Below are 14,787 nucleotides of genomic sequence, written 5' to 3' on the forward strand. Positions count from 1 at the left end.
CGAAACCAGTCACCCTTCTTGCTTGCACTTTGTGCTGCTGGTGAGTATGCTGATCACCTTTTTCTTTATATTTCCTCCACAGTATTTTCTCTGTTTTTTGTGCAGCTCTTGCTTTATATCCCTCTCCTCATCTAAATAATCTCCATTTGGTTTATCCTACTGACCTTGAGTATGCAGTCTGATACTGCTCCTCTCAAACAGTCTGTGACCACTTCCCAAGCACTACTGACATTCTTTCCTTGCAGCTTCTCAAGCCATGACACTACTCCAAGATCTCTAAGTCTGTCATTATTATCAGCTTTATAATTCAACATAAACCCTTTCTCGACAGAGAATTCCATGTGTTTGGCAACTTCCCAGAACAAGACTGCATGGTCACTCTCGCCACAATTGAAGGCAGAGTGTGTCTACCTTGGTTATGGATATATCTTCTGATTCTATTATCAGATCCAACACTCTCAAACTTATTCCCTTGGTAACATTTTGTTTCATGTAATTATTCCTTTACATCTGTATAAATTCCACTTCCATCTTGCCATGTCCCCTTTCTTCCCTTCAATCTATGTCTCTATATAGTTAGTCTTCCATAATGATTGTTTGGCCTACACTCATTGTTCTAGTCTTTCAACACATACTGTCTACATTTTTCTGTGGGACCCCCCCCCCCCCTCAGTCTGTAGCAGAATTCATGTTCGAGGTTTAATGGAATATTAACAACACTGAGAAAGGATTAAAACTAATTTTTAATACTTCCAATATTTCGTCTCCGTCACAGAGACATCTTCGGGGATTACAAAAACCTTTTGTAACAACACACACAAATACAATACAAAGTGAAACTATAGTCCTATCTAGGTGGTGTGCCCTCTGTGGGCATTTGCAGGTGGCCTGGGATGTAAAGAGGGGTCTCTGATAATTAAAGTTTCTCAAATTTTGGGAAGTTTAATGCAACCGTATTTGTTTTAATTAGGTTGATTCCTGAGTGCAGATGCATATTCAAAGAATAGTCTTTCTTTTTTGAATTTACTATGGTGGAGCATGGTAGTTTTTTTCCAGGAGATCCTGTGATCCTCCTTTCTCAGTGCTGTTAATATTCTATTAAACTTCTAACATGAATTTCATAGACTTCCTTAAATTTGCATTCATACCAAGTTTTAGAATGGGGTAAAGAACAGGTTTCTTTCCCATTGATTTAGTGTAGAGTGCTAAGAGTATGATTAGATAGGCCGGATTTACTAAAATTGTTAAATTTGATGAGTCATTTGCATTTTTTTTTCCAGATTGGATTTGTGCATCCTGTTTCACCAATATAAGGTGAGTTACAGGTGCACTGGATTCAGTATACCCTAGTTTGGGCTGAGGATAGGGAGATCCATAGAGGAATTTAATACATTCTTCAGTTTTGCAGGAGTTTAAAGGTAGCATTAAGACTGAAAGTGTATGGCATTTTGATATCCCTTTAATGTATGGAATGGCTATGGTTTTACTGTAATCTGTGTTATTTCCATTTTTAGGTTTAATTTTTGTGAAGAATTTTGTTGATGCTATTTTTGCTATAGCCATTGGTTATAAACGTATTGTTAATAATTTGTAATACGTGCCTAAGAGCTTGCTCATTGGAGCAAATTGTCATTGCTCATGTTTTGTGGGAGTTAATGACTCCAAAGTTTTTGTGAAGGAGTAGTAAGATTTTACATCCATATTGGCCAGTATGTGTGTGCTTACAGTAGACACTGAAGGATAGACTGCCTCTGGGAAGATGTGTGACAAGTGCATTCAGAAATGGAAGTGAGTTTTGGTTTTCATTTTCAATGGTAGATTGTATGCATTCAGTTTTAGCTGAGAAGGGTGTGTAAAGTTTGATGACCTTGTGGCTAGATAATGTAAACATCACTATTGTATCTTAGCCAAACTCTAGGTTTTAAAGTAGAGGCGTCTAGAACTTATGTTATGAGCTTATTTCTGTATAAAAGATGGCAGTATGAGGGAATAGTGGCAAGTGCATGTCAGTATCTTCATTTTGTAGGTACAGATTATTTTACCACATGTAATAACCAGAGTGTAGATGTAATTAACTGATTATACATGTACATTTTGTAATGAAAGAATTTAATGTAACTCACTAACATTTCATGATGAGTATCTCATCACAAAATGTTCTTGAGTTATATGTTAGTGCTACTGACGTTAATGAAGCAAGAATGAACTGAACCAAGTTACAAAGTCTTTCTGTTCTGCCACTCTCCAGCCAGTCATGTGAATACTATTAAGACCATGGAAGCATAGGACTTAAGTCATTAACAATTGTAAGCAAACATAGTTGAAAGGCAATTCTTTTCATATAATTATTCATATTGGCTGGCTGATGTTTGTCATGAATTTTCACAATGCAATTTTTACTTGTCAATGGTCCTGAATAGTTTAGCACCCTTCTCCAAATGCAAATTTATCATGTATACTCATATGTAAAAGCTTGAACACCTTTGTTAGTAGCAGTCAAAAATAGTGATGTTCATCATACAGTACATTTATTCAATTATTATTTGACACTTACTCAAACTGTTTGGTTAACTGAAAATGATTAAAACTTTTATTTCAAAATATAAAACATGCATTAATTTCTGTTGTGATATTTTATTATTAAGCATGGCTTTGATGATAACAGTTTATCATCAAAGCCATGTTTAATAATAATATTTTTTTGTTTCATAATATAAATGCAAATGAGTGGTTATCATGGTAAAAGGAAAAAAAAAATCCATTATAAATTGAAATTGCTAGTTGTAATTTTTTTATTGAAAGAGAATAAACCAGTAGGTATAGTTTCTGTTTTTTTTTTTTTAAATTGGTCACATAATATTTATAAATGAAATCTTTCCTTTATATGGATGTAAGTTATTAAAATTGGAAAAAAAAAATCAGTTGTATGTATTGATTATCTAAAACTTGTTTCTTCTAAGATGTGTATGAGAGCAGAAATCAAGAATCATATTCCACATATGTAATCTTCATATTTTTCCAGCATTATGTAATATGCTGTTAATTTGTGTCCGTATAAACTGAGATTAAAAATTATACTACAGGAACAAGTTGGTGGGAAGGTGAGATGTACAGACAGACAAGGGATAATCCATCATTCATTTGCCCACATTCAGCTCTAGGTAAAGGATATTTGTTGAACATATTAATAAAATAAAAGAAAAGAACTATAAGTTCACCTGTAAAATGAAAAAAAATTATATTATGTTAACCTTCTTTTCACAAGCTAAATCTAGATGAATAGCTATAATAGGTTTTGTAGAATTACCATGTTTATTTTCAGAATTTCTCATCTATCCACTTTTTATTTTATATACTTGACAACTGGTTAGTGAAAAATATCCAGATGAATTTTTTGTGATGAGTAGAATCACATATGCATGACAATAATTAATTTATTTGCAAACATTTCCAAATTGCTGATTATTGTATAAATAACAATCTGTGCTGTGAATAACAACTGAGGATAGCATTACTTTCTCTTCTTAAATTAAATCATATGTCTTTGTTTACTTAAACCCTTTCCTCCATGATATCTTTTGCTTTATGGAAGATTTGTTTATTTTTAGTTCTTTATTTCCTCCTTAGTACAGTCAATATCGGTTATATCTGAATTTCATGGATTTGCCAGTAATAAATGCCAGCTTGGCTGGCTGAGTAGTTAGCATATCTGCTCCCCAGCGGGAAAAAAAGGCTGCGGGGTCGAATTCCGTCTTGGGCTTGGATGTTTGTGATTGTATGCAGAAATACTAGTGGTGGTGTGCAGCAATAGATGGCATTGGTGTAGTTGCGGTCAATTGGTGGATTGTGAGTGGTGGAGACAGAGTTGTAGAGTAGATGCCCTCCCCTCGAAGAGTCTTTAGACTCCCTGGAGATGACAAATAATAATAATAATAATAAAATCTGCTTTACTGAAGTTAGTTATAGCCAAAGTACAATTAGCATACCATATCATTATAAAAGAATGTTAAAATTAATTTTCATTTTAATTGCATACATATATAAGCATACTTTTTTTTTTATCTTAGATTTTCAAAAGTAGGACTGCAGGACTTCAAAAAATAAATTTGAATTTTTTTTTTTTTTTGAAATGAAAGCATGCTTTTGTAGATTTTTCTTACTAGACCACAGATTGGGTATTATTTATCAGAACAGCAATCATCATGTTGCAAGGACAAAGATCAAAATTTAGAATTCCAAAAATTACACATTTACACTGTAAAAGTAATGACACTGTGACAAAATGATAAATTGCTTTTTTATTATTATTATTTTATTTTATTTTTTATCTTGGCCATGTGCTATTTAATCAGACTACTAGCCTTATATTACCCTAATCTGATTTGGTAAAATCTCTATTAATATATGTTAATCCTTTTTTTTTTTTACTATTTTTCATAAAAGAAGGATCTTGATTATTATGCAGGCATCACGGAGTTCGTAGACTTATTGCAAGGGCTGCATGCTATTATTCAAGCAATGTTTATCATATCTACTTTTAAACAAATTCACAGCCACAGCTGCCTCTAGTAACTTATTCTAGTTATTCACCACTTTTCATGCAAAAATCTACTTCTCATTCTTACTACTCAACTTCTAGGGTGAAATCTTGTTCGTTGCCCCCCCCCCCCCCTCTATCATCTGTCATGTGCTGAAAAATTTCTTCTGCATCTATCATGTTAAACTCCTTTTAATAATTTATATGTTATGTCATATTGGCTCTTTTCTACCTATCAACCAAAGTTTAGAACATTCATCAACTTGGTTGCTAAAGAATCCTCTATTCCTTTATCCACCCAGGTCTCAGTAATACCTATATATATATATATATATATATATAAGATTTAACAGTGGTCAAACTAATCGCTGTTAAAAACTCTTAATCTTATTCTTCATGTGTTTGGTATTAGTATGCATGCAGTGCATAATGTGACTGTCTCATTTAGATTTAAAATTTGAGTATTTCTTAGACTTTAAATGTGTAAAGTGTACAACTATAAACTGCCTCAATTAATGAAATTTCACACAATAACATATGGGTTAATTATGAAGTCAGACATGACTTAAGTTTTTAACGGTATTAACAACTCCAAACAATTTAATCAAAAGATATTTTATTAACTGCTCATATTTTGCTGAATTTCAAATCAGCATCATCAGAGCACAACATGACAGTGAGTAAGTAAAACAATAAAATTGCAGTGTACCAAAGATCTAAAGTCCTATTTATGGCACCCTCTAATGGTGGGAAAAAAAATCATTACAGCTATGTGGGAGTTGCTCTTAGGATGACAGTCTCCCAAATTTTTGGCAAATTAATGCAACCATACTTGCTCAGGTTAGGAGAATTCTTCAAAGGCATTGCTAACTCTAAAAAATCATCTTTCAGATCTGTAACAACTCCTAAATAGCACATTTGTTTTCTTCAGTATAATCCTGCATGTAAGGTGATGCACTTTGGGAAGAGATCAGAAGTTGTGTACTAAATTGATGGAACTGAACTGAAGGAAACTGATGAGGTAAGGAACTTGGGTGTGATTGTGGACAGGGAGTTCAAGTTTAGAGGACATACTTGAAGGTAACCAAAACAGCTTGTCAGATTACATGGTTGTTGAAGAACACTCAAGTTGGAATAGAGAGTTATTGTTCCCCTATATATGACTTTCATAAGGCCACATCTGGATCTGTGCACAGCAGATCTGGTCTCCCAGATTCTGTGAGGATGAAGAAGTTCTGGACAAGAGGCCAGTGACAATGATTGTGGTAGGTCTGTGGACTACTTCCTATGAGAATATATTGATGGTCTGAAGGCTTCAAAAATTAGCTAATAGGTGAAAAAGAAAAGGAAGAGACATGATAGAAGTATTTAAGTTATTAAAAAGGTTTTATGTGATTGACATTGAAGATTTTTTTCAGTACATGGCAAGAGAGAGAGAGAGAGAACATGAAGTCACCAGTAGAAGTTGTGTAGGACTGTAGTTAGCAAGGATTTTAGGGCTAGATTTTTTGCTTGGAAGGTGATGAATGGGTGGGCTTGATTGCCAGATGTGGTTGTGGGTGCTTCATCAGTGAATGAGTTTAAGGAGAGGTATAATTGGTATTGCGGGAATAATGGATCTACCAATGAGTCTTCTGACTTCATCAGGATACCTGTATAATAATAATAATATGATCTCCATGCAACTTTAAAACCTCTTTTTGAGCTAGGTACCTTCATGTGTTCTATTAAAGATCAACTTCATCTTTTTGCACATCCTGCAGTGTATAAATTTCTTTATTCCTGCAGTTTAGCCTATGTTGGACAGACTTGTAGATCAGTTAACATTCCCCCTAGAAGAACAACAACAAAAAAAAAAAAAAATATGCGCAATCATCTGTGTGGCAAGTTGGGTTAGTTGACTATGCCCTGGATACTCACCACATGATTAGATGGAAGAATGCATCAATATTACACAGAAGTCATATGTCTCAGAGACTATTTTTAGAACCAACACTAGCTATAAGGCACTCTCCCAATCTGAACAAGTGTGGTTGTATTAATTTGCCAAAGACCTGGGACAGTCATTTTGAGGCCTGATATCCTGATTCTTCCAAATTAACTTTTGTTATCCAGCCCATTATTATTATTATTAACATCTGACCTCTATGGAGTCAGAGCCTCATTGTGGGCGGTACACACTATTGCACACAATGCTCATCCAACCATGCTTTAAACTGATTCGATGTGTTTACACCCACAATACCCTAACGCAATCCATTCCACTCACCAACCACACTCCATGCAAAGAACCTACTCCTCACTCCTGCTCACACTTTCCTTATACAGTTTCCAGCAATAGCCTCTTGTTCTACCTTCCACCCCATTCTATGAAAAATCTCTTTCCATGTCGATCCGATAACAACTCCTGACTAGCTTATATGTCTTGGTCATATCCCCCCCCCCCCCCTTCCTCCTATTCACGAGGCTCTGCAACTTACATTATCTCAATCTGTCCTCATATTCCAAAGACCACTGACCACCTTTGTGAATCTTTTCTTGACACTTTCCAAAATATCGTCTTCACCATGAAAACTCACAGACCAAATCTGTGCACAATAATCCATATGAGGCCTGATCAAGGTCTTATACAATGACATCATAACCTCTATTTCTGCATGTCACAGTCCTCCACATCATTGTGGAGGACCCTGTGATGTCTTCACAACTTGTGCAATGTGGCCCCTGAATTTCAGGTCCTTGTCCACCATCACTTCTAGATCTCTCATCTCCTCTACTTCCTTTAAAGTTTCCTGACCATGTGTATACTTTGCATCCCATGGTTGCTTACCAAATCTCAAAACCTTACACTTTGCAACATTGAACTGACAGTTCTACTTACTAGCCCATTCATGCAATCTCTTCAAGTCCTCTTGTAAGACCAACTTCACTTCACTCTGCATTGCTCTCCCAAGTTTTGCATCATCTGCAAACAGCTGCTGCATATCACTAGTTAAACCCATCAAAATATCATTAACATACAAATTGAACAACAATTGACCCAAAACTGATCCCCTGCAGCACACCCCTAGTGACCTTCCTCTTTTTGGATATTGCATTCCCATATACAGCTTTCTGATACCTATCTGGCAGCAAGTCACAGATCCAACTCAGAAGTCTGTTATCCAATCCCATTTGTTTCAGTTTATTTAAGAGCTTGTCGTCTGGCAGTCTATCAAAAGCCTTTGCAAAATCTTAGTACACTACTGTATATGCATCTCCCCTGTCCAAGGTATTTGTCACCTTGTTCTGGTACATAAGTTAGTGAAACATGATCTTCCCTTAACAAACCCATGCTGATAACCACAGAGAATACTGCTGTTATCAGCCCATTTCTGTATCCTACTTCTCACCAATCTCTCCAGTACCTTCACCACAATTCTAGATATACAGACTTGCCTATAATTCGAAACTAATCTTATCACCACCTTTATGCACTCCCTTGGAACTTGTGCTATTGCAAGACTTTTATTAAACAGGCATGCCAATGCTACTGCCAATTCCCTGGAACATTCCTTAAGATATGTGGTGATATATCATCAAATCCTATTGCCTTATTGACATCAGGTTTATTTATTTCCTCAAATACCTCCTGCTCACTCACAATTAAGCCATAATTTTGTATGTTCTCTACACTTAATTTCCTCATGATTTCACCCTGATCAGGATGAAACACCTACAAATTGATCACTGAATATCTCAATAATGTCTTCTGCAGCAGTTACCATTCTACCACTTTCATCCATTAACTTATCTTACTATGATCATTCTTCCTTCTACTTGCCATATATTTAAAAAAACTCTAGGGTTTTTCTTTGCCTGATTTGCCAATTTCTGTTCATACTCTATTTTTGTTTTCCTTACTAACTAAGTCACTCTCCTGGCTTTTTCTTTATACTCTTCATGTGACTGATTATTACAATTATTCATCATGTACTTCCTCCAAAGTGCTTTCTTTTTCCAGAATTCTTGCCTAAGCTCCACATTCATCCATTTTACGCCTACCTTATTCAGCTACCTACCTTTTGGCCTTCAGAATACATTCACACATTGATGCATTTCTTTGTTCACTTTCCCCATGTAGCATTTATTTCCTTACTGCTCAACTCCTCATTCCATGTTATAGCTCCAAGCTGTCTCCTAAGCTTGTCATAATCACCAGCCTTATAATTCCACATATATCCTTTTCTCACAGACATCCACATATGGCTAGCTACAGCCCAGGTGATCACTTCATGATCACTCTCACCAACTTGAGGAAAGTGTGAAACTGAACTCACAATTACATCCTCTGATGAAATGATGAGATCTAGAACTCTCAATCCTCGCATGCCCTCCTTTACACCTGATCTCTCAAGAAGTTGAGAAATTAATTTTCCTTATTCCCTAATGCAGTCTCTTCATTCCAATCTATACCGCCATAATTAAAATCATCCATAATAATTACCCTTCCTTTGTTTGCTAATCCAAGTTGCTTATACATTTCTTCATCACCATCCTCCAATTCCCAGACCTATAGTTACATCCAACTAAATATGTCTTCCTCTCTCAACCTCTACATTACACCACACTGCCTCATAACCATTGTCACTATTTCCCCCTTTCATGGACTTAATTCCCTTGCTATCATCAGCAGCCCCCCCCCCTTTCCTTTCTATCCTTGTGAAAAATGCTGTATTCTTGCATTTTTATTCCTGTTACGATTTCATTTTCATTCAACTATGTTTCACTTATTCTAATGATTTTGGGGAGGATAAACTCGATCGCTGAAACCATTTCATCCCCGTTAATTCTGATATTTCTGGCATTTGTAAACAAACACAGCAGTTCATTTTTAGGTGTATAGCCAGTCCTGTCCAAGCAATGTGTTGATTGCAATTTCCCCACCACACCTGCCCAATCACCTTTATCACCACTTACCACATATATCTGCTCAGTCTCAACTTCCCCATCCACATTGCAATATACTCCATATTCATACCCACATTCACTGCCACTTTTAGTATCCACTCTTCCTATGCCATATCTCCCTGTCCTCCTGAGGTTCCCCCCCTGTTTCCCTCTTCCTCTTGCATTCCTGTTTTTTTCCTCTCTCTTCATCTCTTACACTGCTACTGTTTCCACTGCCAAGCATTTTGCTCTTCAGTAACACTCCTGCTTTTTCCCATCATCTCTTTCTTCTGATCTCTTGCATGCATCACAGACTGTACTTCCATCCAGTAACACTTTCTCCAGTACACTCACTCCAAAGCCATTTAAATGCAACAAACGGCAATCCCTTCTCATGATTTTGGCTCTCTGTCGCATCTCATCATCAGCATACCTTGGCAACACACTGACAACCTTTCCTACTACACTGTTATCTTTCATTCTTCTCAATAGTATCCTGATATTCGTCCTTACATCCTTCTTATGTCCACTTAGATTATTCATCCACTGTATCATGACTAACTCTCTTGCTCATTTTTTTCTCATATCTAATGCCTTAATTATCCTACTCATTCTCCCATCTGGATAGCAGACCTTATGGATTCTTTCATTAATAAATAGTCCTTGAATTATGGAGTCTCCATATAGAGTACCATGTAGGGACTTTATTTTTGTTTTAGTTACAATTTGAATTATTTGTCTCATTTAGTTAGTTCAGTGCTGTGTGCTTGTCAAAGTTATAATTTGTGCTCTGCAAATGATGTGCCCAGCAAAATACTAGTAAGTTCAATAAATGTATTTTTTCCTCTCTTGGTGTTGTTTATACAATGAAGCACTGTTATCATTGTATAGAAGATAAGGCAGAAATTGAATGTCTGTGTGAGAGAGGGGGATTGAAGTAATTCTTTGTGTGGTGTGTGTGAGAGAGAATCATCATTTAATCTGATAGTTCTCTTCTGAATAGCATCAAACAGCGTTGGTGAGGCTTTGTGTGTACCATCCCAGATATGTGAGCAATATTCTGTGTTCGGGTGGATTTGGGATTTATAACAGTGTTGGCAGTTTTATAGGTGAAAAGTAGTGCCTTGTGGAGAAAAGTACATAGTGTTTTTTGGTTGTTGCAGAGTGCTATAGCTGAGCTGTATTTGTAACAGGAAAGACTGGAGGTGTATGAGAAAACCAAGTAGAGAAATCTGATCATGTGTTGATATTCGAGTGTTTATCAAATGACCTAAAATCTTTCTTTTGGGAAATTCTATAGAATTGTGTTTTAGTAGTGTTAAAGTTTTTCAAGTTATACTGACCTCATTAAAGAAGAGTGAGGAGATCAGAATTTAGGACATTAGTTATGGGATTTCTAATGGTGAGCACTACAAGGTTTTTCAAATGAAAAGGAAGACTGGAGTGTACTGTCTTCAGCATCACTATGGTAAGATTTGAAGTCATTGAGAGCAGGGCATTTATGTACAGAAGGAAGAGAGTGATGAAAGTATAGAGCTTGGAATACTCCTGAATTGTTAGGAAAATCTGAGATGAGGATGAAGGAAAAAAAAAAAAAAAAAAAACTGAGTTTTTGGGAGAACCAATCCTGTCCCCATACATATGAGATCAGCGAACTTACTTTCACTTGAGTAGTCCTGATAACACATCCTAGATGCGATGTAAAATTAATGGTATATACAGAGAAGAGTTTATTAACTATCTCAAAATCTTAATAAATGGCATGAAGTAATAATGGTATCTCCTAATATTTTAGCTGTTGAAATATGCGATTTTTGAATTTCTTAGCGAAAGACTAACTTTTACAGAGTTGATGCCAAGAGTTTTTCAGCCACCACAGTGGCCATTGTAAACCTGTTATATTTTTTATAACTTATGTTTACATGATCATCACTCACATTTTTAAAAATAAGTGAGTTAATTTAGATTTATTTACTACAAACTATTTTTACTTAAATATTTCCTTTATCTGTGATTTTTATGGAATGTGTTTTTTTTTCCTTCTGAAATTTAATTCTTTATATCCTGAAATTTCCTCATTTCTCCTTTTAGTAAGTCTCGATATTGATAATGTTTAATTATCTAACATCTGTATAACATGAAACACATGTACTATATGTTGTTGACATTTTTTACTATAAGGGATTTCTGCTACCATTTAGTGTTGATTATTTCCATCTTTTTGCTAATTTTAGCATTTAATTTTACAATAATTATAATGCCCTTCTTTCAGGAGACCACTCCATATAAAAGTTTCATAATAAATAATTATAAATTAGGCACCATAAATATGTCATTTTTATGATATTGGAAAATTTAAACATTCGGAAAAATATAGAGCTGCAACTTTTAGGTTCTGGTTTCTTCCCCCCCCCCCTTCTCTGTTTTTCTTTTTTATGTGGATGCCACTGGTGAATGAAATGTTGTAAGCCAAAGATTACATAACCCAGAAACTTTGCTATAAGAAGACCAAACATGGAACTTTTTCAAACCTGTTCATGCTTCCAGTAAGCAGAGTAGCATCTCACACTGAACAGTGAAATTTATCTACCATCTAAACACATTCATAAATATCCATGCCCATAATGGGATTTCAGCTTGCAGCCTGTTGGTTGGAGAGCAGGTAGTATGCTATCCACACAACTAACAGCTAGTCTAGCAACTTACTTAGTGAAACAGGTATCCTAGTGCAGTGATTAGACTTGCTAATATGACACAAGTTTTTATACAATAAAGAAAAAGTTTTCTAAAGAGATAGCTTATATGAGGAAAGCCATGGAAAATACTGCTTCCAATAAAAGATGTCTTCAGAGCATGTCTCTGTTAAACATTTTCACGCATAAGTAGAAATAATAGAATATATAATTTGTATGATTAATTCAAAATCTTGAAGTGAGAAATTATTCTTATAATGAGTGAAGTGACTTTTAAAACATCTAAATCTTTTAAACTGGCACTTAATGATAAATTTATACTGCAATTACCTCTGCATTTGTTTTCATCCTTTGCAAATGAATTGTCTTTACATTAATTTATTACTATTTTTCAAATATTTTGTTGAAGTTTTTTTGCAATCAGTCCATTTGGTTTATATATATATATATTTATATATATCATCATCATCATCAAATTCCTGCCATGTACCCTCAAGGGGTGTACAGGATATGACAGTACTACATGAAAAAATTACATCATTACTAACTTCCTATCTACAATTTTCCTCCAAATCAGTCTGTTACTTGTCAAGACTGCAACATTATCAGATCTTATATTTCTATCGTCTAAGGCACTTTGTACCGTATCAATCCACCTATATCTTGGTCTTCCTCTGGGTCGTTTTCCTGCCAACCTGGCAGAGAACACTTGTTTTGCTAATCTTTCCTCTCCCATTCTATTTAAGTGACCATACCATCTGAGATTAGCTCTGCTAACGCATTCCTGGATGCTGACAATGTCAAGTTCTTTCCTAATATCCTCATTTTTAATATGATATTGCCATTGATGCCATCTGTTCACGCCTCTAATCTTTCTCAGGACTCTCATATCTGCGGTCTCTAGTCTTTGGTCAAGTGTTTTACTTCTGACCCAGCTCTCAGATCCATAAGTTAAAATTGGTTTGAACACAGTCTTGTATACAGCTAATTTAGTGTTCGACTAATTTCTTTCTTATTCCATATGAATTTATTCAATTGACTTCCCACGATACCAGCTCTGCTGATTCTGTTGTCTATTTCTATATTTAGTTTACCATCTTCAGTAAAAATTGTGCCTAAGTAGCTGAAATGTTTTACTTGTTCCACAGGTTCTCCATTCACAACACAGTTGACAATTTCAATGATTCTGCCTATTTTCATTGTCTTTGTCTTTTTATTGCTGACCTTCATACCATATCTATTACAACAGCTATTCAATTTAGTCAGAGAATCTTGCAGACTTGTAGCGGATTTATTTAGAAGTATAACATCATCCGCATAAAGCAAAGAGCTGACATTAACATCTCCAATTTTGATATCAGGTTTAATACCACATTCCTTCATATATATATATATGAAGGAATGAATATATATATGAAGAATAAATGTATATATATATATATATATATATATATATATATATATATATATATATATATATATACATTTATAATTATAAAAATATAATATAATATAAATGTATGTATAAATATATATGACTTGCACTACGTGTGGGGTCACCCAGACTTACAATACTTGCAGGCACAAACTTGACTTACTTGTCTGTTTGCTTACTTGGGAAATGGAGTAAAACCAAGTTTAAAATAACTTGGTATCTTTAACATGTATTATACCCAAGGTAAAATACTTTCTACACATATATATATATGTGTGTGTGTGTGTGTATTGGGTTGGCAAATAAGGTCGTTCGGTTTTTCAGAGTGGAATGAAACACATTTTATTTAATATATATAATACATACCAGTCAGTTATATATTGATCCTCTTTATCAATGACCTCTTGCTATCTGTCCACCAACTTCATTATGCTGTGTTCATAAAACTTCTGAGGTTTACTGGCGAAAAACTGATTTAGTTGTCTTTTGAAAGCCTCCTCATTAGTGAAGGTTTTCCCATTCAGAGAATTCTGCAATGATTGGAATAGGTGGTAATCGGAAGGTGCCAGGTCCGGTGAATACGAGGATGCGGTAAAACATCCCAGCCAAGACGTAACAATTTACTCCAGGTTGTTAATGATGTGTGGGAGCTGGCATTGTCATGGTGGAAGATAACTCCTTTCCAATTTGCCAATTCAGGAGGTTTTGTGCTAAATGCATGGGCTAGTTGCCTTAATTGTGAACAATAGACAGTTGAATCAATTGTTCTGCCCGATGGTAACACCTAGTAGTGGACAACACCTTTATAATCTCACCACACAGAGAGCATGATCTTCTTTGGGTGCAATCCAGCTTTCGAGGTTGTTTGCAGTGGGTTGCTCTTGTGCCCCCCCCCCCCCATGATCTTTTGCATACCCTGTCATCGTACATGACTCATTTTTCATCTCTCGTAATCATCCGCTTCAAAAATGGGTCGTTTTCATGGCAACGTCGCAGCGAATCACAGATGGATATGTGGGCAGTCATATTGGTCTCAGTCAATTCATGTGGTACCCAAACATTGAGTTTCGAAACACATCCCAGCTTGTGCAAATGGTTTTCAACTCTTGTATGGGATATGTTCAGTACTGCAGCAATCTCCCGCACTGTTTGTGACGGAGTTTTGTCGAAGATATCCTTCACAACACTCGAAT

At 35.4% G+C, this 14,787-nt stretch overlaps 1 protein-coding gene across 5 annotated transcripts in view; it reads left to right on the plus strand.

The window, feature by feature from the left end:
* LOC150098167 (CREB-regulated transcription coactivator 1-like) overlaps window positions 1–14,787 on the plus strand; it is a 526,148-nt gene that overhangs the window by 452,034 nt on the left and 59,327 nt on the right. For 4 of the 5 annotated variants that reach the window (XM_090405999.1, XM_090406000.1, XM_090406002.1 and 1 more), the window contains one exon: window positions 3,084–3,161. The exons of the other annotated variant lie outside the window; for it this stretch is intronic. In XM_090405999.1, coding sequence (XP_090262125.1) covers window positions 3,084–3,161 — 78 coding nt within the window. The remainder of the gene's footprint in view (window positions 1–3,083; window positions 3,162–14,787) is intronic. 5 annotated transcript variants of the gene reach the window in all.

The sequence above is a fragment of the Typopeltis vanoorti genome, chromosome 16 (assembly GCF_054136105.1).
Source record: "Typopeltis vanoorti isolate ZY-2024b chromosome 16, IOZ_Tvanoo_1.0, whole genome shotgun sequence".
In the NCBI taxonomy this organism is placed as follows: Eukaryota; Metazoa; Arthropoda; class Arachnida; order Uropygi; family Thelyphonidae; genus Typopeltis; species Typopeltis vanoorti.